A 27,447-nucleotide genomic window follows, 5' to 3' on the forward strand; every position below is an offset into this window, starting at 1 on the left:
CTCTATTTTTAGATCAGTATCATTCCCATTTAATATTTTTTTCTCTTGCTGCTACCTTTCATACTCCCACAATTCCCTGCCTTGTGTCTGGCTAACCTCACTCTAATTCTAAGCTCATCATTACCTCTAGAAAAGCCATTCCCGATACCTTTTATTTATGCTCTCTAAACCCCAGTGCTTAGCACTTAGCAAGAATTCCATAAATAGTTTTTGAGTAAGATGAAGGAAGACTTGTATACAAAGAAGATTTAAAAGATTGTCCCATGCAATACAGGATCAAAAAGTTTAATAAGGAAGTAAGTTTGTTGTTTGTGTGGTAAAGATACAGTGGAAACATTGATGAAAGGGAGCCCCAAAGAAAGAAGCAGTTGTTTTATGTGGAGAAGGTAAACATAATCAAGAAATAATTCACATTATAAACTGAGTCTTAAAAGATTTTTTAAAATGTTGCCAGAAGAGTGGATGAAGACATTGCAGACATAAAGAAAAGGGTGTTCACTGATAAACATGTAAAGGTAATAGTAATTTACAGACCTTTAATAATAACATGCTGAGCTGTTTAAAAGTAGCCAAGATGTGTGGGAGAATAATGCATAGAGTGGATTTATATGTTTCTGTTGTATTTGAAATATTTCTGACTTCCATCTATGCTTAGGGAGTAAATTCATGATGAAGCTCTAAGAGGTCCCTATATCTTCAATATAGTGATATCTAATATCTTTCCAAATAATTTGTTAATTTGGGGATAATTACAAGTATTTCTATGTAAATATCCAAAAATTAGGATTAATTCAATTATTTAATTCTTAACTGGAAAATAAAAATAAATTTGTATTAGTTTTTCTATTTCATAAAAACTCACTTTTTATCTGTTCTAAGTAGTTTATTTTACATAAATATATAAATTTTTCAGAAGAACTGAACATAGAAGTGACATTAAAGGAAGATTTGAGAAGACGTGATGACAGTGAAAACAGCCAGGACCAGGTAAGTAAAAATGTAAATTTATATGCCTAGTTTAACATTGTTTTGTTTTCTTTAATAATATAGTATAAGCCAAATGAAATGACTTTTCTGACTCACATTTTAGAATCAGTAGTTTATGATTTAATATTTACTTTTGAAAATATTTCAGTCATGCCAAGGACGTGGCTCAGTGACACAAATGCCGGCCTGCATATACCCCTGAGTTTGATTCCTGAGACCCCCTCCAAAAGAAAAAACTTTTAACCAGTTATAAACAAGTTATTCTTAGAATCTATAGTAACTTATGTCTAAGTTTTAGATTTAAGGCAAAAGTGCTTCCATGTGTGCAATGTTCTTAAATGACGAAGAAAGGGAGTCCAGGTTCAAGCCCTTTTGTTAAGCAGCTCATGTTAGGGCCAGTGGAACAGTGATGACCACTGTTGGATGCACAACAAATGGTGATCATTCCCAGAGCCTCAGCAATGTAGTCCTGAGTCCTGTTAGAAAGGAAAGAGACAACATGGTAACTACTTTTAGGTCAGGATTATCTGGTGGTGAAACACTATTCTGCTTAAATGGTTATGTTTTGATCTGCGCTGTTTCATTGTTATGCCCTCTTTTATCTCAATCTCCACTCCATTATTTACTTTTTTATTTTTATCCTTTTAATTAAAGGAAAAAAATAGCAGGATATATTATAGTAACCCACTTTGACTTTCCATTACCTCAATTTAAAGCCCTGTATTACTCTCACCATCTGGTTTTTAACTGATGCTCCCCTATTCTGTTTTGCTGGATAGTGTCAGGTTCAAAAGTTTAGGCATCAGCTGTGAAGATAATGAGATTCATTATAACGCCCATTCTCTTTTATCTACTTTTGAAGACCCCCAATGTCTCCAATGTTTTGGTTTTGTCGGTTTTATTCTTTACTGTTTTGTTCAATTGTATTATAACTAACGATATAGGCAATTCTATTAGAGATAGCGGGAGGCATTATGGTAACCATTGTTGATCACCTTGTATTATGTTTTCACATTATCTATTATGTCCACCCTTTTGACTTGACCGATTCTGTTCTGTTATGTCACATTTGGTTTTACTCTCTTCCAAAAAAGTAATAAGAACCGTGGGAGCAATGAAACCCAAAATGTGTAATAGTCATTGTACAAAAGAGAGGAAAAGAAAGTGCTCTAAACTATATAACTGCATGTATATTTAAGTGTATAAGATAGAAAATGATATCACAGAGTTTTATTGGATCATTGAACAGAACTGTTTGCAGTATCATTGATGGAATGTCCACTTTACAAGCTTTAATTTTGTCACTTGAACAATTATTTCTAAGATGACAATATGTAATCCATTAACTAGTGATTTCCTACTGTTCATTTTTTTTCTGTAAATCTGTATAACTTGTGCCCTTTCTCTGCTTTTTTTTCTCCTTAAATAAAATTAAAAAAAAAGAATTGAATTGTACTTTCTAGTCTCTAGCTAACTCCATTGCCTACATTGAACGGTCATAAAGTCAACCCAGCTGCAGAGACTCATACCTTCCCAACTGAGACTTTGGTGTTAGGGTACAAACAATAATTTCTTACTTCAATGTAAGAAATCAGTAAGTACTTCATCCACTCTGTGTAGTAAACATTAGAATATATTAGAAGTGGATTTAACAAACGTAGTTCACATGGATGCGCAACACTTTTGTGGTATAAATTTGAATCACTCTGACTGGTGACCTTGTCTCTTAGTAATTTAAAGTCTACCTATACTCCAGTTAGTAAGCTTTAGAACAAAGGACTTTTTAATGAAGGATTCGCTGTTTAAAGGGTGACATTTTAGTTAAGTTTCTCATTGATAAGGCAAAATACCCAGCACCCAAAGTAAAATGAAGAAAGGTTTATTTAGCTCATGATTTGTAGAGATTTCAGTCAGTAATCTGTTGGGCCCAAGGTAGGGCTGCATGGCAGAGGGGCAAACATGCATGTTGCCAGAAGACATCAAATGCAGCAGAAGACCTGAATAGGGTCTTCACTTTTTATCTTATCCAGACTACTAGGATTAGGGTGATGCCAAACCAATCAGTGAATTGATGTAGCAGGCACACCCTTAATTCCAGTACCACAAACTAGATTCAGTGACCTCTGAAAAAGCTCTATGACTGCATGGGTCTTTGAGGGGACAGGTAGGCCCAAGCCATAACAAATGGTAAGATAAAATATCTTTATATGGGAACAGATTTATAATATTAAAGATCACTTAGTACATATTTTTAAATTTAGAACATAAGTTTAGTCTACACACAGATAAAGTAAAGGTGTTGGTTCATGTTTTTCTCTTTGTTTTAAGGTAAGGTAGATTATTTTTCAACCACTTTGTTGCAGTCCACTGAGGAAGAAGTAGCTATGTAAATTAAGTCATCAATGAGACAGGCTAAATTTTAATTTTCTACTTTCCCTTTTTCCAAACTTTGTGGTTTCTTAAGAAGAATATTATGTTAAAAATATGCTCCCCTGAAGAAAAGGCATCAGAGAATCAGACCAAGGAAACTAATCTTCCACTTCTACATTTGGAAAAAGTCTCTTAAGAATCAGAAACCATTATAGATTTTGAGAGATTGGATATATCTTTACACTTGGGAACTCATTATGTGAAAAAGTATAAGAAAAATTGATCAAAAGCCATATAACCATGTATCACTGTAATATATTTTCTTTAACTCTTTTGGGATGATGCCTGGAAAGAAAATAATTAGAACAAGTGGAATTTCTAATTTTAGTTTTTGAGGGATCCCCATACTGATTCCCATGGTGGTTATTCTAGTTTACATTCCACCAACCATGTAAAATGGTCTCTTTTTCCCACAACCTCTCCAGCATTTGCTGTTTTTGATTTCTTGATAACCATCCTTCCTGGAATAATCTGGAGTCTTACTGTTAATTTTTAATTTGGATTGCTTTAATGATCAGTGATTTTCAACAATTTTTCATGTACTTATTGACTACTTGTATTTCTTCTGAAAAGTAGACTCATTTCAGTTGCCCTTTTTAAAACTGAGTCTTTTATTGTGGGGGGTCTATTTTGCTGATTTTTTAAAAAGAGGGTAAAATTAAACATAACAAAACATCATAAGATAACAATATAAAAGACACAGATTGCAAAGCAAGACAACTGGAGATCTTCACTGTCTATCATTTTTTCTCTTGTTTTCTTCCAAATAGTTGTCCATATCGCCACATACAATGAATGCATACAAAACATAATCGTATAGAACTGATCAGAACAGGATGATGAAGGCATTTTAGGTCTTTAAGACCAGACAATAGGGAAGTCAACAATGGCTGCCATAACGTCTCTTACTCTCTTCAAAATAGCTGTCCATACTTTCATGTATGTTGAAATTAAACAAAACAAAACAGGCTAAAATCACTCTGACCAAAGAATAATAGTATTGCTGAATTTCACATCATGATGCTATGGAATCAGCACTGGTAACCTTAGTGTCTATTTCTTCAGAGTAGCTGTTCATCTCATCATGCATTATATTATCAACTCTCATGAACTTTTTAGAAGTTCTACACATGCATGAGTTTCTGCATGTATACCTGTCCTTTCTGTATTAGAGGGAAAAGCAAAACAAGACAAAACAAAACAAATTACTAGAAAAACCTGAAACAAAAAAGACATATAGACAACAATAGAAAGAGCCTAGAACACTGAAAATATAGGCCTTCAAAACAAGGTGGTAGGAGCATAACTAGGGTTGTTATTTTATGTAACGATCTTCAAGAGTTCCTCAGATAACTATTCAATAATATTCACAATTGTTCCAATCCTATGTGAGTTTGATTTATTTCACTTGTGAGTATGGTCTCAAGTTGCATCCATTTACTTATAAATATCTCAATGTGATCATTTTTTATAGCATAGTAGTACTCCTTTGTATAAAAATATCACATCTTTTTTATCCATTCCTCAGTTGATGGGCATTTAAGTTTTTCCAAGATCTGACTATTTCAAATTGTGCCTATAAACATGGCTGCACATGTATCACTGTGGCATGATGATTTCAGTTCTTCTGGGAATATGCCCACAAGTGGGATAGCTGGGTCAAATGGGATGTCCAATCCCAGCTTTTTGAGGAATCTCCAGATTGACCTCCATAGTGGTTGCACATCCCCACCAACAGTGCAGAAGTGTTCCTTTTTCCCTTCAGCCTCTCCAGCTTTTGTTGTTGGTAGTTTTGTTTATCCTGGCCATTCTTTCTGGAGTGAGATGAAACCTCAGTGTTGTTTTAATGTGCATTTCTCTAATGATCAATGATGCTGAATTCTTTCATGTATTTATTTGCCACTTGTATTTCTTCATCTGAGAAGTGTGTGTTCATCTCAGATGCCCATTTTTGGAATGGGTCTTTGAATTTGGGCATCTGATTTTTTAAATTCTTTATATATTCTAGACAGAAGTTCTTTGTCTGAGGGACCGTTCACTAAGATTTTTTTCCAATTTGTGGGTTTTCTTTTGGCTATGCTGGATATTTTTTTGACATGTAAAAATTCTTTAATAGGACGTGACCCCAGTTATTGATTCTGTGAAGCATTTCACATGCAGTTTGAGTCTTATTCATGAATTCTGTACCTACCCCTATGTATTCAAGATTTCTACCTACTTTGTTTTCCAACAAACTTACTGTTTCTGTCTTAAGATTTTTAGATCTTTCATGCATTTAGTTAGTTTAGTACACTGTGACAGGCATGGTTCTAGTTTTAGTTTTTGGCCTATGGAGAGCCAATTTTTCCAGCGCTATTCATTGAAGAAACTATCTTTCTTCCAGTGGACATGTTTGGCCCCCTTATCAAAGAAAAAGTGGCTGAGTGTGTTTGTTATTGTATCTTCTAATGTATTCTATTGATCTTTACATCTGTTTTTATTCCATACCATGCTGATTTTATTACAGTAGCTTTGTACTATAACTTCAAGTCAGGGATTGTGGTTCCTCCTGCCTTGCCTTTGTTGCTTAGAACTGCCTTTGCTATTCTGGGTCTCTTCTGGTTTCAGATGAATTTTAGGGGTGATTTCTCTAGACCTGTGAGGTATGCTAATGGTATTTTGATTGGGATTACATTAAAGTTATATAACACTTTTGGGAGAATGGCCATTTTCACAATGCTCGTTCTTCCTATCCATGAACAAGGGATGTCTTTCAATTTTCTGAGATTCCCTTCAATTTCTTTTTTAAGGGTATCATAGTTTTCCCTGGACAGATCTTTTGTCTCTTTTTTCAGATTAGATCGTAAGTATTTCATTTTGTTGTTGATATATATTGTAAAGGGTATGGCTTCTCTTATTTCTCTCAGTGGTTTTGTTGTTAGTGTATAGGAATGCTATTGATTTTTGAGTGTTGAATTTGTATCCATCTACTTTACTGAATTTATTTATTATACCTAGGAGTGTTTCAATGGAGTTTGGGGGTCGTCTGTGTAGAGTATCATGTCACCTGCAAATAATGATAATTTAACTTCCTCTTATCCTGTCTTTACTCCTTTTATTTCTCTCTCTTGTCCAATTGCTCTGGCTAGTATTTCCAGTACTGTGTTGAATAGGAGTGGTGGTAAGGGACATCCTTGTCTTGTGCCTAATTTTAAGGTAGAGGCTTTCATTTTCTGGCCATTTAATATGATGCTGGCTGTTGGTTTGTCATAGATAGCCTTTATCATATTGAGGTAAAAACCATCTATTCCCATTTTCTGTAAGGTTTTTTTTTTATGATGAATAAGTGTTGGACCTTATCAAAGTTTTTTTTGTATGTGTAGGAATGATCACGTGGTTCTTATTTTTGGCTCTATTGATATGGTGGATTAAATTTATTGATTTGTGTATGTTGAACATACACATTGTTCCTTGCATTCCTGGAATGCATTCCTGGGATGAACCCCACTTGGTCATGGTGTATAATAATCTTGATGATTTGGTGCATTCTGTTTGCCTAAATTTTATTGAGAATTTTTGCATCTATGTTCATTGGGGAGATTGGCCTATAATTCTCTTTCTTGGTTGGGTGTTTGGTATAAGGTTTTGGTATTAGAGTAATGTTTGCTTCCAGGAATGAGTTAGGGAGAATTATTCCCCTTTCAATTTCATCAAAGAGTTTGAGGAATGTCAGCATTAAATCTTCTTTGAATTTCTTGTAGAATTACACAGTGAATCTGTCTAGACCTGGGGTCTTCTTTGTTGGTAGGGATTTAATTACATTTTCAATTTCATTAATTGAAATTGTGTTATTCAGAAATTTTACATCTTATTGACCCAGCTTTGGTAATTCATGTATTTCTAGGAATCTCTCCATTTCTTCTGTGTAATCAAGCCTATGAGAGTAGAAGTTTTCAAAAGAGATTTTCTGTATTTTCACAGGGTCTGTTGTGATTTCATCTTTTTCATTCCTTATTACATGAATTTGAGTTTTTTCCTTACTTTTAATAAGGTTGGCTAGAGGCCTGTCAATTTTATTTATTCTTTCAAAGAACCAACTTTGTTATTCATTTATTCTTCATATTGTTTACTTAGTCTCTATTGCATTATTTTCTGCTCTGACCTTTATAATTTCCTCCCTTCTTTGGGCTTTAGAAGTGATTTCTGAATTACTTGGTTGTTTACATTTACTGCCACCATTTCATTGCTTTTTACTGGGCTATCTTCTTAGCTCCATTTTGGTCATTCATATGTGCCTAGAAATCTATTTTTTCTATAGTCTGACAATTTATTAAATAGAGGTTTTCAAAGTTGTTACTTTGAATCTAGGTTTTTTTCTTGCCAGTGTCCATGGTGATTTTGCAGGATAGAAAAGATTTAAGCATGAAATAGGCATGTTACAAGTAGATTTCTTGGCTTTGTAGAAAGGCACATTTAAGTAAACCTTGCTTGGTGGCACAAACCTGTTACCCAGCACTCTGGGAAGCCAAGGCAGGAAGATAGCAAGTTTGAGCCCAAAGGGAGCATCTTAACAGCTTAGAAAAACCCTGTCTCAGCATTGAAAATGTATATAACAGATACATCCCAGGGTTATACCCTCCTCACCTCTGCAAAATTTTGTGGTAACCATGGATGGTTATGGAATACACACTTGTATTCACAGCTCCTTAGGCTGAAGCAAGAGGACTCCCATTACAATCCCATCCTGGGCACCTTAGTAAGACCCTATCTCCTCTAGAAATAAAAAGGCCATCCTGGCTTATAGCTCAGTGGCAGAGCACTTGCAGAACATAGAAGAGTAGTTTACACAGTGCTAGTCGGTTTTGCTCTTTACTAGTTACATTCTGGTTTCCACTTGTGAAGAGTTCACATATAAAATGAGGTTATCTAAATATGAAAATATGTCCAGAAAGAGTTCATTTCTACTATCTAAATAGTGGGAATTTGGGAAACCATTCTTGTGATCCTTGTTCCTTCATCAGCGTTTTTCTGAGTCTCCCAAGTTGCATGTAACCTGGGACAGTATTAGTGCCCTTACCTTGTGACCTGAACCAAGATAAACACAGAGCAAGTTGCTTGCAAAAACTAACATCTGAAGTTTTATTTGTCTATTACTTTAGTGATAAATTGCATTTGCTATGTTTACACCATAAAAGAAGTTGAAATGCAACAGAAGCAATGAGTGAGATTTAAAAGTCTATCTATGTTTGAGATTTGCTGTGAATCTTCCTAGTCAAATGAGTCCATTTTTCTACTGTCATGTGTGCAAATTTACCTTTTTACTCAAATCACTCATGGACTGTGTAATTCCAAGATGACCACCTATTTCCACATATTTATTATTACTGCTCTTAAATTTTATTTCTGAATAATCACACTTGTAATTTATTGGCTTGATTTTTTTGAGTTCACCTGGTAATCTGTCCATTCCTGCATTATACAATTGTATTCTCTATTGGTGTCATGAGGTGCAGGAAATGCCACTGAGAAGCTTTGCAGGAATCATTTAATCTGAATTACTTCTGATTCCCTGTGTTTGTTGTGTTGGCTTAAGTATATATTTCAGTGAGTACCTACAACTGTCTTGAAATCCCAGTTAGAGTATCCAAATGGAAAAAGAATTGTGAAAGGCAAGGGAAAGAATACCTTGATCCTGAAATTGTAAGAGTCTTTTGTTCCAGAAAGCCCTACAGTAACACATTCTCTAAACAAAAGACCCACTATGCCTTTGACTTTTTATTTCTACCAATAATACAGGGGATGAAAATGTTGGATAGCAAGGTGAGTGAAAATAAAACCTAGTGCTTTTCAAAATTTGGAAAGTTCTGTTTCTTTCACTCAAACAAAAATGGAGCAGAATGTGCAAAAATTTCATTGACCTGTAATGATAAGGTAGACACAAAAATATTGTTTATGCCTCAGCGTGGTGGCACATTCCTGTACTCCCAATACCCTGGAAGGCTGAGGCAGGAAGATCACATGTTTGATTCCAGCCTTGGTGACATGATCCCAGTGGTGTCCTGTCAGAAAATTTAATATAAAGGGTGGAGGATATAATTCAGGGTGAAGGTCCTGGCTTCAATCACCAGTGCTGCAGAAAAAAATACATGTCTTTCTGGACTGAAATAATGACAGCTGAACTGAGTCAAGTGATATAAAGAACAAAATATTTAATAAAGTCAGTGAGTGAAAAGTAAGTTTTCCTTTACATCAAACTTTCTTTAAAGGTTGAAGGAAAAAGAAAGAGTGGAAAAACTGACACCCAGCAGTTGCCTACTGAGAAGAAAGAAGAACATGATAGGTAAGACTATGGAAATATTTGACCATAAATAGTTACTGTTCTGTACAACAAAATCTAACGTGAGCCTGTATTTGTGATTAAGAAGTTATTTGCTTTTACTAGAGATACTCAGCTTTGAATGACTGTCAGAAAAATACAGACAATTTAGATATCATTTTTCCAATTATCTTGAGAAATGTTTTTTAAACATTTGGATGAATTAGCCAGTCTGAGGAAACAGACATCATTATGTACTGTTAGTAAGTGAAATTATTAAGTGCATTTGAACAATTTAATAGCATTAATTAAATCTCAATGATTTCATTGTTTTAATCTAATGCCTTCTCTTATGAAACTGAATCCTTCTTGGAAAGGAATACAAGATCCATGATCACACACATGTACATAGCTATTAAAGACATTTAATGTACATATCCTCTAGGCTAAAATTGGTGAGTGTATATACTTCATATACATAATATGAGCATTAAGCTGGTATAACAGGTTGGTAATAATTATGTAAATGTGTTACCTATATACATTCATATGTTGAAGGATTAACTATTAACATTCTCATAAAGTGTGAGATAGTCTAGATGCTTAGCAGTAAGGAAATAATTGAATTGCTATATCCATAAAATAATATAGCATGGAGCCTTTAGATAATATTCATTGTGATTATTTCACAAAATATTTTTAAAGCATTGTTTAATAATACGTCTTCAGCAAATTTGCTGTAATACTTGTTATATGTGCTAAGTTGCCAAAGAAAGTTGCAGGCTGCACTGAAGATCTTATTACCAAGAAATTTGGTAGCTGTTAGACTTTTGCTTTTTCTCAGGATATAAGTACTATAATCTGGACCTTCATGTTCATCTGAATATTGCCAAAGGATTGCATGAGGATCCATGATTGATTAGTTTTCAGTATATTAGGTAAAAATCCTTTAAAATGTCACCAAAGGGTCTTTTAGTAGTAAATCAAGAATTAACTTTTTTCTGCAAAGATCAAGTAGTAGATATTTTAGGCTTCATGGCATGAAATCTCTTTTGTGGTCATCTAGAATCTGAGGTAGACAACAAATGAATGTCTGTGGCTACATTTCAGCAAAATTGATCTACAGAGCTGAGGGATAGTTCTGTATTAGAGCGCTTGCCTAACTCACAAGAGGCCTTGGGATTCGTCTCCAGCACTGCCAATAAAGAAGAATTTATTTTAAAGTTAGATGATAGACTGGAATTGCTCCACTGACAATGATTCACTAAACCTTAATGCTAAACCCTAGTTTGCTGCTAATGTACTAAGCCAGTCTTTTAAAGTTTCCCACGTGTACATCATTGTCTCATTTTTACAGATAATGCACTCCACTGTATTTTTCAGCAGTGAATATAGAAAACTTACAAAATTCAATTTATAAATTAAAGTTACTTTATTTCCCTTCCTCATACATATTTTATGTTTTTCCTGTCTTATTTGTTGTTGTGGAGTGTATACTTTACTGTCGTCCATAGAATTTGTGTGTATTTACTACAATATCACCAGTGCATACAAAAAGGTGTAGCACACAGTGAGTAGCTAGTCAGTAATTTACTCAGTGTGAGTAGAGTTTACTCCTTGTGTATTATTTTAAACAGTAGGCTAATTTGTCACTTACAAAAGTTTGACTTAGGAAGCTGAGGCAGAAGGATTGCAAAAGCGAATCCTGCTTAAGAAGCTGAGCAGGTCCTTGCCTCAAAATAGAAAGGGACTGGGGGTAGCGCTCAGTGTTAGGACACTCTTGATTCAACCTCCTGTACTAGAAAAAAGGGTTCAGGAAGAAAATTCATTCTGAAAGTTTTAGTTTTTACTCTACATTAATATTTTTTTCATTTAGGAAGAAATTTTGAATATTGTGATTCTTCATTCTTTTAGGGTAGTTTCACTTACAGTACAGTGGATTAAAAGAATTGCAGGCTTCATTTGTAGTTTATTAAGAAAAATAAAACACAAAGATATTAAATTTAATAGGCTTCAAAAAATATGGCCAAAGGACTAAAACTTTCTAAACTGAAATTAAAAGACAAAATTGGAATGTACTGTGTTGCTTCCTCTGGAAAGAGAGAGCTATGCTGGTTGGGCATGGTGTTGTTATAACACAGGTGCCTGAGTGCTACCTCAGTTCTTGATCTTGATTTTTTTCTGTGATTCTGGTTGCAAACTGAGTTGAGTCAGAACCAAATAAAAGTTAGTGGTTGAGCTGGGCATGGTGGCACACACCTGCAATCCAGCAAGTTTGACTTGGGATGCTGAGACACGAGGCTTGCTGTGAGTTTGAGGCTTGTCTTGGCTACATAAATGAGTTCTAGGCCAGCCTGTACCTCATGGTAAGATGCTGTCTCTAAAATTTTTTTGTTCTGTGGGTAGGTTCAGTGTTGATCTTAATTGGTTTAGATTTGATTTAGTTCTTGTCCAGTTTGTTTTGCCATCAGGATTGTGGAGACAATTGAGTTTGTGAACCCAGGTACCATTGTATATGATTTTGCAAAGAGTAGAATTTAAAAACTGGCCAAACTTCAGAAGGAAAGTGATTTTCCATCTGTAGCTATATTAGTGTGCCTTGCAGGAAGCAAAGTGTTAGCATTAAGTGGTTGTTTGGTTGGATGCTTGGTTGTTTGGTGGGTGAAGCCAGTGACAGTTGACTGAATCAACACGGGGTTGCCACAACTCCAGTCAGTCCTTTCGTAGGCTTGGACTAATTTCAACCCAATGCTTTGTTTAAAAATTATTTTTCATCTACTGCTTAAAATGAACAATTTCATACTCTAGAGTTGTAACCTTGTTTTTGAATTGAGTTGCTTAAATGACTTTTTATTTTTAAAGCAGTGGACCCAACGTGCCTTTGAGGAAAGTAAAGAATAAACATAAACAGCAGCACTCCACAGAATCTGTGACTTCCTTAGTGTCTAACAAGGCCCGTTTCCTGTTTGCTAGTCTCCAACAAGTGATGTGTATTTAAAGATTACAAGACACTGTCAAAGATGGAGGAAGTTAAAACCTCTGTAAATGTTTTATTTTCCTTTAACGGAATGTTAGCAGGAATTGCTTTTCTAGAAATAAAACAGAACAGTGTAGTCTACAGGGAAAGCAAGAGGATACCCAGCCTCATCATTGCTGCAGAAAGATTGGCTAAGAGAAGCACAAATGAATTTGACAAAGAGCAGTTTCAACACTGGTCACACAGGAAGCTGACTACTGGGGACGATCGGACAACACTAGACACCTTTCACTGGGAAAGTTAGGGAAGCAGGTGTTCTGAGCAAGAATGCAGCATTTAAGAGTTGTTTTCTTAAGATTTTAGAGTGTATGCATACACCACTAGAAACCATCAGTAGAGAAAGATATGTTTATTCATTTTAATTTTTAAGAATATTTGTAAAACTCAGAAATTATGTGATTATAACTGACAATGGATGCTGATATGGATTAACACAATCACAGTGGAGCCACACTTGCATGCCTTTCAGTGCTGCCCAGCAGGATAGTCATGCCTGTGCCATCAGTGTTTGAAGCTATGGGAAATGTCAATGTGGTCTTAACATCACTTAACACTAAATGCTTAAAGGTAGTTATTTCATAACATAAGGTATACTCCCACGATGTCACAGTTCAGAGTTCTCAGCCTCACTCTTTGACTGAGTTTTAGTTGGATCCTGACATTTTTTCACAGAACTCCCCACAGTTGCATGGCAACCACAGGGATCCTCCACAAGGAGTTTTTGGCAGGAGGTTTGCGAGTAATGCATTCACACGTTACTCAGTTCTTCTGGCTTTGGAGTGCTTGCTGCCTTGTAACCCATCTCTGCATTGTAACAGGTTGATGCACTGCATGCGGCTGTCTCCATTGTTGTCAGTTGTGTTCTTAAAAACCCTAAGATCCCAATGATGCTGCCAAAATGCCCCACACTAAGGTTTCATCAATACAATATTTTATTAAATTACATAATTCCAGAAGTCATAGCATATTTATAGAGTTTAAACTATAAAAAAGGCATTGATAAGCATTTTTATGATCATATCTGAAATTTGCAGTCTTTCGCAATTGCAAGTGCTCTAGGAACAGTACTGTGCATTTAGGGGATCCACTGTACTGTGGAACATTCCTGGGTTTAAATTCTTACTGTCTGTACTTGCGCCTGTGCAAGGTACTTGTTATATCTTCACCTACCTTAGTGATGTATAAAATAAGATGTTACCTCTCAGAATTGTGTTTGACACACACACACACACACACACACACACACACACTTCAAGTAGGTGTGCCCTTTGGAAGAGATTAAAGTGAAAGATATAAAATATAACAGATAGGAAGGAAAAATATTTGAAAGCCAAACAAAACCCTGAAAGTGATACAGAACTTTAAAACAAGATAATAGGGAATTAACAGTGGCTTTCACCTTTAGAAGGAACTCTCCCATAGCTGCTATACTGCATATTATTTTCCACCAAGTAAATGCTCAGAGCACTGGGCTAGGCCTGCAAAGTGAAATGCTAAACACTACAGGCTTAAGTTGTTTTTCTTCCTGCCTCAGTAGCTATTATCCCAGCCTGTATGTCTGTGATCAGCTGGTTGCTTGCAGGGGTTGGGAGGGGCTCAGCTCTTATCTCCCAGCCCAACTGCTGGCTCACAGGAAGCCATTGGCTACATATTTCTACTTCCCTTGGCCTGTGACTGTCACTGACTCAGAGGAAGGGGTTGGCTTCTTGATCCACTTAAAAAATACATTTTAAATAAGCTGGTTTCACTTCAGACTTGTCTTAAAAGAAGAGGACAAGAAAAAAAGTCTTGAGGAAAAATGTTTGCAAGAAGTTGAAACAAAACAACAGCTTGAAATTTCTTATGCAACACTTGAAATGGAATTCAAAGCTTCAGAAGTGAATCAGGTAAATTAATCTTTGATGAAAATTTTATATTGCTGTTGTATCAGCATTGTAGTATTTCTTTGATTGCATATTTACTCATGCATTGCTTACATTGAGAATATGATCCAAAGCATGTGTGGTTTGTTATTTTCATTATTATCCAAATGTAAGCAGGTGGCCACCCACACTTACATCTCCCACATCACTGGGTGATATCGTTTCAAGGACCATAGTTGAGCATGCAGTCCAGTGTTGAACAAAACATTCTTATACATCACACGTCCCTATTATGTGGGTTGAAAACAAAATGTTAAATCACCCTCAGAAAACCTCACATATACAGCTAACTGTATTTATTATAAATGTTGACATCTAATAGCTCAGTTTGTTTACTGAATAAAGAAATGAAAGGAGTTTAATCATGAACACAAGTGTCAATTTGAGTATTCTTATGATTTAGCTAACTTTGAAGCTAGTGAAGTGTTTCTTAATGAAATTTTATTTTATACCATTCGTGCCTATATTTAATAAATGCTTTCACTCTTTAACAAATTTTAGGTTTCATTTATGCAATTTAATATTCACAGCCTTGCATGTTGGCACTCACCTGTAATCGCAGTCCTGGGAGGCTGAGACAGGGTGAGTGCTATGAGTGCTAGGCCAGGTGGCATGAAATAGCAAGACTGTGGCTCAAAAAACTATTAAGGACTTAATTATACTATAACCGATAATTTCTTTGAAACATTGACATAATAGCATTGACAATACTTTAAGAAATACAAAATTGAAAGTACGCAATCTAATGGAGAATTTCATGTCAACTGATCATATTTTCCTTACCATGAAAAAGTGGAGTTTTGCCCTCATCACATAGCTATGCGCAGGATTCACAGACCAGCATTTGACCAACCTAAAAGCTCTTGTGAAGTACCATACCACACCGTTCATTTGAACATCAGACTGCTTTCTGAAGAGGCCTAGCAGTTGCTACAAATGAATTGATTTGAGGACCTTTATTTAGCAGCAGGGCCCAATAGTCTCAGCTCAGTGGGTTAGCCTCCTCTCATGGGCATGTTATGTACATACTGCTTAACCCAGGAAGCACTGTTTGCGTGATCGTTGCCCACTGGGCACTGCTATGTGAGAATAAGCTGTGAGTTGTTACAAATGAAGTGCCACTGACTACTTGAGCTAACTGATGAGTCTCAAGGGACTGCAGGGATGTCTTTTGGGCTGCATACCCTGCATTTATTGCCACCTTCATCATGAGTGACCAGTTCAGCTTGCACAAAAAGCCTGTCCGATTGTCCACCACCTGCCAAAAACATCACATTTTGCTTTGTCTCCCCTGAGGTCAGCTGAGGAGGCCCCTTGGAGCAGGAAAGTATCTCCCTTTTTCCTTCCTCCTGTTCACCTGTGCCTTTCTCACTACAGCCCAGTACAGAGCCCTGGGCCATTCTGAAAACTCCAGTATTTCCTCTTCACCTTCCAGACAGTTCTGGCACTGGTGAATGAACCCAGGGTACTCCACAGAGCTTCATCCATGGGCCATATTTGTTTCTTTCTGAAGAGGGCCTCTCTAAGTTGCCCTGGGCTCAAATGAACTAGCCTCATACATGAGCCAACCCTATTGCTAGGACTATAGACATGTGCCACTATACCTGGATTAATTAATTTCTTTTGGGTTATTGGAGACAGGGTTTCGCTGCGTAACCCAGGCTGGCCTTGAATTTACTGTGCCTCTCCAAGGTGGTCTCGTGGTTACAGTAACCCTGTTGACTCAGCCTCCTGAGTGACAGAATCACAGCTGTGTGACACGAAGCCCAGCTTCTGATTTAAATTTTGAGAGATCTTCTGACTAAATTATCAAGACTGCACTTGACCTGAGGAAACTTTTGCCTCAGCTTTCCTACAATATCAAACTGTATCAAAACAGAAAACACAGTAATACCTAATAGGAAAGATTTTATAGAGCTCCCACTGCTGGTGACTGGTGGAGTTGGAACTCTGGCCCAGGCATGCTGGTGTCTGTCTAGATACTGTTTCTGCAAGAGTTCCTGGAGACATCTAGATGTTACTGCAGTGTCATTTCTGCATTATTATCATTGGCATTGCTCTTAGTCATATAAGCATTATTCATATCATAGTTGATAAATAGTACTTGGAATCCATAAAGTAGGATGTAATGCGTGGAATGTAAAAATACAACTAAAAGGACAGCACAAGTAAAGGGACTTCCTCTTTCTCTCCATTTTACCAAAACTTTCACTTTTATAGTTTCCTGCAAAAGAGTTGTCTCCCCCAGTTGCCCAGGCTGGTCTCAAGCATCAGCTTACCAAGCAGCCAGGAATGCAGTTCCATAGCACTGTGCTAACCTTCTAGTTTTGTCAGTTTGAGGACCTGCTAACAGGCCTAAAATCAGGAATGTAATATGTTTGAGACCTAGAGCTGGGGTCGGTAACTTAAGTAGTGGGGAGAGTGTGTTATTTTGTAAGGTGTGGGCCATTGGATCCCTGCTTCAGCAGTTCAGCTAACGGTGTAGACACAGCACAGAGGTAACTATAAACCATACGGAGGTGGAGCATTATAGCTGTGTCCACTACAGTTATGAAACAAACACCAGGGATGGGCAGGTTATTAATAAACATTTTTGTTAATTTTCACTTGACAGAAGCACAAGATCAAGGTACAAGCTCTGTGCAACATGATGAAAAAATGGAAGAACCCTTAGACAGGTATGGCTTAACCAAATGACTTGAGCATCTCTAAAGGAAATCAGCAGCATAATATGAGACATATTGCAGTTATATAAGTACTAAATCTTCATTAGGCCAGGGGAAAATTCTAGCTTTGATAAATGTACCTGAAAGGAGTAATTTAGGGGAGCAGAAATAGTACAATGAGGAGAGAGCATGTGCTTTCCACGTGGAGCCCTGTGTTCACTCCCAATAATGCAAAAGAAAAATCATCAACAAGCACAATGAGAAAAATCTTACTTGCCAAGTCATCTACTTTTTCTAACTTTTAAAATTGTGAGTAGTCTTTCAAAGATTATGTGACTTTTTAAACAGATCTTTGCAAACACTCACATTGGAGAATTTCAGCCTGAAAAAGAAAATTCAAAAGCTAAGGGGTAAACTTGAACGAGCTCAGAAACACTTGTTGAGCATGAAATTGGTAAGGGCATTTCTTTTTAATTTCTATTGTTCTAGAAAGCAGTTCCTCCTCTGCTAGTATGTAGGAATATTTTAGGCACTATAAAAATCTTACTGATAAAAACACTTGTTGTAATCGTATTGATACCTCCTTACTAGCAGTAGTGAAGTCCTCTTACCTTTATGGAAGATAAATGATTTCATGCAATTCATGACTTTGGCAGTGATATTTTAATACAAAAGATTTTTATAGCCTAAAATCCCTATTTTACACATACCACATTTGTTTATCCATTATCCATTGAAGGATTTGAGAGTTATTCCCACACTTCTTTGGGAATAATGCTGATCTGGACATTGATATATTACTGTGTGTCATGAGTCTCAGCTAATATGATGCAGTAACTTTTCAAATTCCAGGAAATTGAATTGCTGAATCTAAGACTTTGAATATCTGTTGCAATGAAAGCTTTTCCATGATATTTTGTAATTTATATGGTCACCAAGAATGGATAGTAGGGCACTACATAAGCATTTTCCCCAGAGACACTGTATTTTTCTTTAACTGTAAGCAAGGAAAAAAATGCCAGTAACAAAGTAGAAATGGATATTTGTCTTACTGAGGAACTAGTGGTCCTAGCATTGCAGTTTCATGATTTTTCCCCATTGATTAGTGTTTATCAGCCATTTAAACTTGTCCAGTCTAAGAGTAACGCATAAGACTGGGTGACAGTTTGTTGATGTGTAATGAAAACCATGTACCTCTTGACCAGGCAGAGCAGATTCTCCTGTGGCCCGTGTTCTCCTGTGTGGGAATTAGGACCACAAGGACACATTGTGTGCATGGAAGTGGAGATGTGAGGTGGCTCCTTCCACTGACTGATTTCTTAAAGTCACAGCAATTTGATCCATCGAGGTCCATTACACAGATGCTTGTTGCTATGTCTCCTGCCTACCTGTCCCCCAAACTCTCATGGAGCTATAGATGGGTGTTTTTCATAGGTGACTAGATCTGTAGAATATGATGTTGGGATTCAGGATATGTGATTACCAAGTTGGTCCACCGGTTGGTTTGGCATAGTTCTGGGATCAAGAATGTGATGTTAAGATTAAGGGTATGAGTGCTACCTGCCCTAAAGGTGAGTACCTGGATAAGATGTAGGGACAGAAAAAAGCTTGATCCTGCTGGTGCTGCTGCTGCTCCTGCTTGTCTTCTGGTCTGTGATGCCCCTCTGCAATGCCTCCCTGTTCTGGAGCCAGCCTACTATGAACTGAAACCTCTATAAACTGTGAGTTCTGAGCCTTTCCTCTCTTAACTTGTGAGTCTGGGTATTTTGTCTCAACAACAAGAAAAGACTTGTTATAAGGGAGCTACAGAATTCTGGCTAGTGTTTTCTCTGAAGAAATATGGAGAAATAATTTTTTCTAGAATTCAAATAAATTAGTCCTGTTGTTGTACTATACTTTTCATACACATAACATGCTGACATGTTGATAAGGTGTCATTTGTGAATTAAAATGCCAGGGGCCATCATCTTACTTTAAGTGTCATATACAAATGTATTGAGATGTTGAAAAATTGATAGTGGTACCATATATAACTGGAAAATATTTAAAAAAGCAATATGAACCCATAGGAAAGCAACAGTATAAAAGAAATACAGGGTGACTTATGCTGGGTGGTATTCTAACAGTGAGGCCATCAGCCCCATGTTAGAAGATCACAAAATTCAGATTGAAACCCATGTGACTCACTATGCAATGTGTAGGACTCAGTGCAGAAGGAATCCATACTAAATAATGGCTGATGAAGTTTTGTCCTGGGAGAAGTAAACTAAAAGGAAGAAGGGAAAGTGTAAATGACCCCTGTCTAGAGGCTGCATCTGGAAATGGGGATTAGGTTATCAGAGTCAAAGGCTCGGATTTAGGACCTGAGGGAATCTGAACTGTAGTGGACATAAGCCTTAAGCAGTTGCCTTTAGGAGCACAGTGGAGCTCGGAGTGGAGAGAAGTGGAGAGAAGTCACTGTGAGCAGAAGCTCTGAGCAGTGGGCAGGATGAGAACTCCAGAAACAAGTGTCTTCGGTGACTTTCACATTACTTTATTGGAAATACAGGATGAAAATCAGATTTTAATGTCCTCCAGTGATGAAAAATTAGATTTGCACATGAGACTATGTATCAGAAATGTAAGAGTCCTTTGGAGGGCAAGAAACAAGATGATAGAAAAGCCATAAGAACCATGTAGAAGTGAGGCTTCTGCACATTACAAAAAAGAGAAACTGAAAAGACAATTGTTTAATAGCAGAAAAAATAATTCTGGGCTGGGCACATAGCTCAGTGGCACAGCGCCTGTCTAGCCAGCAAGGGATTCAGGTTTTGGTTCTTGAGTACAAAACAAAATTCCTGAGAGGATGCTTAGAGAGAATAAACATCTATCTCATTCCAAAGTCGAGTGAGGTTCGAAACTGGGATGAAATCGAGGTTTCCAGAATTTGTCTTGATAAAATATGTTTTAAATAACCCTGGAATATGTTGAGCTATTGAGGGAAAGACCTCTAGAATATCTTTAGAAAGTGAAATGGAAATACAATTCTTTTCATATATTTTTCATCAATGCTTATGTGTAAAACTTTCTTTTTTAACAAAGTTTGGCAGCACACACTTCATAAACCGTCATGATGAAAACAAAATGATGAAAGCACAAGTTAACTTGAGCTGTGTTCAGAGAAGCTGCTGTTTTCAAGTCTGTTCTTACTGGCGTCAGTTTTATACTTTGCGTTTGCACATTCATGAGCACATGTGAAGTAATATTGTTAAGGAATGAATCTTTAGAGTTTTAGAAATTAATTATAAATTCTTTTTCAAAGTCTGAAAATGAGAAAGAACAGTTCATGAAATTCCCTGAGGGTTTTCAAAATGTGATGTATGCTTTGGACCAAGAAAAGAAGAAAATTCATGAGCTGGAATGTGCTTTGGGTCAAGAAAAGAAAAATCATGAGCTGTAATGTGCTTTGGGTCAAGTCAAGAAGAAAATTCGTGAGCTGGAATGTGCTTCGGGTCAAGTCAAGAAGAAAATTCATGAGCTGTAATGTGCTTTGGGTCCAGTCAAGTCAAGAAGAAAATTCATGAGCTGGAATGTGCTTCGGGTCAAGACAAGAAGAAAATTCATGAGCTGGAATGTGCTTCGGGTCAAGTCAAGAAGAAAATTCATGAGCTGGAATGTGCTTCGGGTCAAGTCAAGAAGAAAATTCATGAGCTGGAATGTGCTTCGGGTCAAGTGAAGAAGAAAATTCATGAGCTGCAATGTGCTTCGGTTCAAGTCAAGAAGAAAATTCATGAGCTGGAATGTGCTTCGGGTCAAGTCAAGAAGAAAATTCATGAGCTGGAATGTGCTTCGGGTCAAGTCAAGAAGAAAATTCATGAGCTGGAATGTGCTTCTGGTCAAGACAAGAAGAAAATTCATGAGCTGGAATGTGCTTCGGGTCAAGAGAAGAAGAAATTTCAGGAGCTGGAATGTGCTTCGGGTGAAGACAAGAAGAAAATTCATGAGCTGGAATGTGCTTTTCGGGTCAAGTCAAGAAGAAAATTCATGAGCTGGAATGTGCTTCGGGTCAAGTCAAGAAGAAAATTCATGAGCTGGAATGTGCTTCGGGTGAAGACAAGAAGAAAATTCATGAGCTGGAATGTGCTTCGGGTCAAGACAAGCAGAAAATTCATGAGCTGGAATGTGCTTCGGGTCAAGTCAAGAAGAAAATTCATGAGCTGCAATGTGCTTCGGTTCAAGTCAAGAAGAAAATTCATGAGCTGGAATGTGCTTCGGGTCAAGTCAAGAAGAAAATTCATGAGCTGGAATGTGCTTCGGGTCAAGTCAAGAAGAAAATTCATGAGCTGGAATGTGCTTCGGGTCAAGACAAGAAGAAATTTCAGGAGCTGGAATGTGCTTCGGGTCAAGTCAAGAAGAAAATTCATGAGCTGGAATGTGCTTCGGGTCAAGTCAAGAAGAAAATTCATGAGCTGGAATGTGCTTCGGGTCAAGACAAGCAGAAAATTCATGAGCTGGAATGTGCTTCGGGTCAAGTCAAGAAGAAAATTCATGAGCTGGAATGTGCTTCGGGTCAAGACAAGAAGAAAACTCATGAGCTGGAATGTGCTTCGGGTCAAGTCAAGAAGAAAATTCATGAGCTGGAATGTGCTTCGGGTCAAGTCAAGAAGAAAACTCATGAGCTGGGATGTGCTTCGGGTCAAGACAAGAAGAAAATTCATGAGCTGGAATGTGCTTCGGGTCAAGACAAGAAGAAATTTCAGGAGCTGGAATGTGCTTCGGGTCAAGACAAGAAGAAAATTCATGAGCTGGAATGTGCTTCGGGTCAAGTCAAGAAAATTCATGAGCTGGAATGTGCTTCGGGTCAAGTCAAGAAGAAAATTCATGAGCTGGAATGTGCTTCGGGTCAAGTCAAGAAGAAAATTCATGAGCTGGAATGTGCTTCAGGTCAAGTCAAGAAGAAAATTCATGAGCTGGAATGTGCTTCGGGTCAAGTCAAGAAGAAAATTCATGAGCTGGAATGTGCTTCGGGTCAAGTCAAGAAGAAAATTCATGAGCTGGAATGTGCTTCGGGTCAAGACAAGAAGAAAATTCATGAGCTGGAATGTGCTTCGGGTCAAGTCAAGAAGAAAATTCATGAGCTGGAATGTGCTTCGGGTCAAGACAAGAAGAAAATTCATGAGCTGGAGTGTGCTTCGGGTCAAGTCAAGAAGAAAATTCATGAGCTGGAATGTGCTTCGGGTCAAGTCAAGAAGAAAACTCATGAGCTGGGATGTGCTTCGGGTCAAGACAAGAAGAAAATTCATGAGCTGGAATGTGCTTCGGGTCAAGACAAGAAGAAATTTCAGGAGCTGGAATGTGCTTCGGGTCAAGACAAGAAGAAAATTCATGAGCTGGAATGTGCTTCGGGTCAAGTCAAGAAAATTCATGAGCTGGAATGTGCTTCGGGTCAAGTCAAGAAGAAAATTCATGAGCTGGAATGTGCTTCGGGTCAAGTCAAGAAGAAAATTCATGAGCTGGAATGTGCTTCGGGTCAAGTCAAGAAGAAAATTCATGAGCTGGAATGTGCTTCGGGTCAAGTCAAGAAGAAAATTCATGAGCTGGAATGTGCTTCGGGTCAAGTCAAGAAGAAAATTCATGAGCTGGAATGTGCTTCGGGTCAAGACAAGAAGAAAATTCATGAGCTGGAATGTGCTTCGGGTCAAGTCAAGAAGAAAATTCATGAGCTGGAATGTGCTTCGGGTAAAGACAAGAAGAAAATTCATGAGCTGGAGTGTGCTTCGGGTCAAGACAAGAAGAAAATTCATGAGCTGGAGTGTGCTTCGGGTCAAGTCAAGAAGAAAATTCATGAGCTGGAATGTGCTTCGGGTCAAGACAAGAAGAAAATTCATGAGCTGGAATGTGCTTCGGGTCAAGACAAGAAGAAAATTCATGAGCTGGAATGTGCTTCGGGTCAAGTCAAGAAGAAAATTCATGAGCTGGAATGTGCTTCGGGTGAAGAAAAGAAGAAAATTCATGAGCTGCAATGTGTTTCGGGTCAAGACGCAGAAAATTCATGAGCTGGAATGTGCTTCGGGTCAAGACAAGCAGAAAATTCATGAGCTGGAATGTGCTTCGGGTCAAGTCAAGAAGAAAATTCATGAGCTGGAATGTGCTTCGGGTCAAGACAAGCAGAAAATTCATGAGCTGGAATGTGCTTCGGGTCAAGTCAAGAAGAAAATTCATGAGCTGGAATGTGCTTCGGGTCAAGACAAGAAGAAAACTCATGAGCTGGAATGTGCTTCGGGTCAAGTCAAGAAGAAAATTCATGAGCTGGAATGTGCTTCGGGTCAAGTCAAGAAGAAAATTCATGAGCTGGAATGTGCTTCGGGTCAAGACAAGAAGAAAATTCATGAGCTGGAATGTGCTTCGGGTCAAGTCAAGAAGAAAATTCATGAGCTGGAATGTGCTTCGGGTCAAGACAAGAAGAAAATTCATGAGCTGGAGTGTGCTTCGGGTCAAGACAAGAAGAAAATTCATGAGCTGGAATGTGCTTCGGGTCAAGTCAAGAAGAAAATTCATGAGCTGGAATGTGCTTCGGGTCAAGACAAGAAGAAAATTCATGAGCTGGAATGTGCTTCGGGTCAAGACAAGAAGAAAATTCATGAGCTAGAATGTGCTTCGGGTCAAGTCAAGAAGAAAATTCATGAGCTGGAATGTGCTTCGGGTGAAGACAAGAAGAAAATTCATGAGCTGCAATGTGTTTCGGGTCAAGACGCAGAAAATTCATGAGCTGGAATGTGCTTCGGGTCAAGACAAGCAGAAAATTCATGAGCTGGAATGTGCTTCGGGTCAAGTCAAGAAGAAAATTCATGAGCTGGAATGTGCTTCGGGTCAAGTCAAGAAGAAAATTCATGAGCTGGAATGTGCTTCGGGTCAAGTCAAGAAGAAAATTCATGAGCTGGAATGTGCTTCGGGTCAAGACAAGAAGAAAACTCATGAGCTGGAATGTGCTTCGGGTCAAGTCAAGAAGAAAATTCATGAGCTGGAATGTGCTTCGGGTCAAGTCAAGAAGAAAACTCATGAGCTGGGATGTGCTTCGGGTCAAGACAAGAAGAAAATTCATGAGCTGGAATGTGCTTCGGGTCAAGACAAGAAGAAATTTCAGGAGCTGGAATGTGCTTCGGGTCAAGACAAGAAGAAAATTCATGAGCTGGAATGTGCTTCGGGTGAAGACAAGAAGAAAATTCATGAGCTGGAATGTGCTTCGGGTCAAGTCAAGAAAATTCATGAGCTGGAATGTGCTTCGGGTCAAGTCAAGAAGAAAATTCATGAGCTGGAATGTGCTTCGGGTCAAGTCAAGAAGAAAATTCATGAGCTGGAATGTGCTTCGGGTCAAGTCAAGAAGAAAATTCATGAGCTGGAATGTGCTTCGGGTCAAGTCAAGAAGAAAATTCATGAGCTGGAATGTGCTTCGGGTCAAGTCAAGAAGAAAATTCATGAGCTGGAATGTGCTTCGGGTCAAGACAAGAAGAAAATTCATGAGCTGGAATGTGCTTCGGGTCAAGTCAAGAAGAAAATTCATGAGCTGGAATGTGCTTCGGGTCAAGACAAGAAGAAAATTCATGAGCTGGAGTGTGCTTCGGGTCAAGACAAGAAGAAAATTCATGAGCTGGAATGTGCTTCGGGTCAAGTCAAGAAGAAAATTCATGAGCTGGAATGTGCTTCGGGTCAAGACAAGAAGAAAATTCATGAGCTGGAATGTGCTTCGGGTCAAGACAAGAAGAAAATTCATGAGCTGGAATGTGCTTCGGGTCAAGTCAAGAAGAAAATTCATGAGCTGGAATGTGCTTCGGGTGAAGACAAGAAGAAAATTCATGAGCTGCAATGTGTTTCGGGTCAAGACGCAGAAAATTCATGAGCTGGAATGTGCTTCGGGTCAAGACAAGCAGAAAATTCATGAGCTGGAATGTGCTTCGGGTCAAGTCAAGAAGAAAATTCATGAGCTGAAATGTGCTTCGGGTCAAGACAAGCAGAAAATTCATGAGCTGGAATGTGCTTCGGGTCAAGTCAAGAAGAAAATTCATGAGCTGGAATGTGCTTCGGGTCAAGACAAGAAGAAAACTCATGAGCTGGAATGTGCTTCGGGTCAAGTCAAGAAGAAAATTCATGAGCTGGAATGTGCTTCGGGTCAAGTCAAGAAGAAAACTCATGAGCTGGGATGTGCTTCGGGTCAAGACAAGAAGAAAATTCATGAGCTGGAATGTGCTTCGGGTCAAGACAAGAAGAAATTTCAGGAGCTGGAATGTGCTTCGGGTCAAGACAAGAAGAAAATTCATGAGCTGGAATGTGCTTTGGGTGAAGACAAGAAGAAAATTCATGAGCTGGAATGTGCTTCGGGTCAAGTCAAGAAAATTCATGAGCTGGAATGTGCTTCGGGTCAAGTCAAGAAGAAAATTCATGAGCTGGAATGTGCTTCGGGTCAAGTCAAGAAGAAAATTCATGAGCTGGAATGTGCTTCGGGTCAAGTCAAGAAGAAAATTCATGAGCTGGAATGTGCTTCGGGTCAAGTCAAGAAGAAAATTCATGAGCTGGAATGTGCTTCGGGTCAAGACAAGAAGAAAATTCATGAGCTGGAATGTGCTTCGGGTCAAGACAAGAAGAAAATTCATGAGCTGGAATGTGCTTCGGGTCAAGTCAAGAAGAAAATTCATGAGCTGGAATGTGCTTCGGGTCAAGACAAGAAGAAAATTCATGAGCTGGAGTGTGCTTCGGGTCAAGACAAGAAGAAAATTCATGAGCTGGAATGTGCTTCGGGTCAAGTCAAGAAGAAAATTCATGAGCTGGAATGTGCTTCGGGTCAAGACAAGAAGAAAATTCATGAGCTGGAATGTGCTTCGGGTCAAGACAAGAAGAAAATTCATGAGCTAGAATGTGCTTCGGGTCAAGTCAAGAAGAAAATTCATGAGCTGGAATGTGCTTCGGGTGAAGACAAGAAGAAAATTCATGAGCTGCAATGTGTTTCGGGTCAAGACGCAGAAAATTCATGAGCTGGAATGTGCTTCGGGTCAAGACAAGCAGAAAATTCATGAGCTGGAATGTGCTTCGGGTCAAGTCAAGAAGAAAATTCATGAGCTGGAATGTGCTTCGGGTCAAGTCAAGAAGAAAATTCATGAGCTGGAATGTGCTTCCGGTCAAGTCAAGAAGAAAATTCATGAGCTGGAATGTGCTTCGGGTCAAGTCAAGAAGAAAATTCATGAGCTGGAATGTGCTTCGGGTCAAGACAAGAAGAAAATTCATGAGCTGGAATGTGCTTCGGGTCAAGTCAAGAAGAAAATTCATGAGCTGGAATGTGCTTCGGGTCAAGACAAGAAGAAAATTCATGAGCTGGAGTGTGCTTCGGGTCAAGACAAGAAGAAAATTCATGAGCTGGAATGTGCTTCGGGTCAAGTCAAGAAGAAAATTCATGAGCTGGAATGTGCTTCGGGTCAAGACAAGAAGAAAATTCATGAGCTGGAATGTGCTTCGGGTCAAGACAAGAAGAAAATTCATGAGCTAGAATGTGCTTCGGGTCAAGTCAAGAAGAAAATTCATGAGCTGGAATGTGCTTCGGGTGAAGACAAGAAGAAAATTCATGAGCTGCAATGTGTTTCGGGTCAAGACGCAGAAAATTCATGAGCTGGAATGTGCTTCGGGTCAAGACAAGCAGAAAATTCATGAGCTGGAATGTGCTTCGGGTCAAGTCAAGAAGAAAATTCATGAGCTGGAATGTGCTTCGGGTCAAGTCAAGCAGAAAATTCATGAGCTGGAATGTGCTTCGGGTCAAGACAAGAAGAAAATTCATGAGCTGGAATGTGCTTCGGGTCAAGTCAAGGAGAAAATTCATGAGCTGGAATGTGCTTCGGGTCAAGTCAAGGAGAAAATTCATGAGCTGGAATGTGCTTCGGGTCAAGACAAGAAGAAAATTCATGAGCTGGAATGTGCTTCGGGTCAAGACAAGAAGAAAATTCATGAGCTGGAATGTGCTTCGGGTCAAGTCAAGAAGAAAATTCATGAGCTGGAATGTGCTTCGGGTCAAGTCAAGAAGAAAATTCGTAAGCTGGAATGTGCTTCGGGTCAAGTCAAGAAGAAAATTCCTAAGCTGGAATGTGCTTC

At 38.2% G+C, this 27,447-nt stretch overlaps 1 protein-coding gene across 1 annotated transcript in view; it reads left to right on the forward strand.

The window, feature by feature from the left end:
• The window catches only part of LOC134474779 (uncharacterized), a 75,886-nt gene that overhangs the window by 34,604 nt on the left and 13,835 nt on the right, over window positions 1–27,447 (forward strand). The window contains exons 11-14 of the mRNA XM_063243428.1: window positions 914–987; window positions 9,663–9,736; window positions 14,503–14,635; window positions 17,286–17,349. Of these exons, the coding sequence (XP_063099498.1) occupies window positions 914–987; window positions 9,663–9,736; window positions 14,503–14,635; window positions 17,286–17,345 (341 nt within the window). The 3' untranslated portion in view covers window positions 17,346–17,349. The remainder of the gene's footprint in view (window positions 1–913; window positions 988–9,662; window positions 9,737–14,502; window positions 14,636–17,285; window positions 17,350–27,447) is intronic.

Source organism: Cavia porcellus, unplaced genomic scaffold (genome assembly GCF_034190915.1).
Source record: "Cavia porcellus strain 051 isolate PalLab524CR breed Dunkin Hartley unplaced genomic scaffold, mCavPor4.1 scaffold_38, whole genome shotgun sequence".
NCBI classification, from domain to species: domain Eukaryota; kingdom Metazoa; phylum Chordata; class Mammalia; order Rodentia; family Caviidae; genus Cavia; species Cavia porcellus.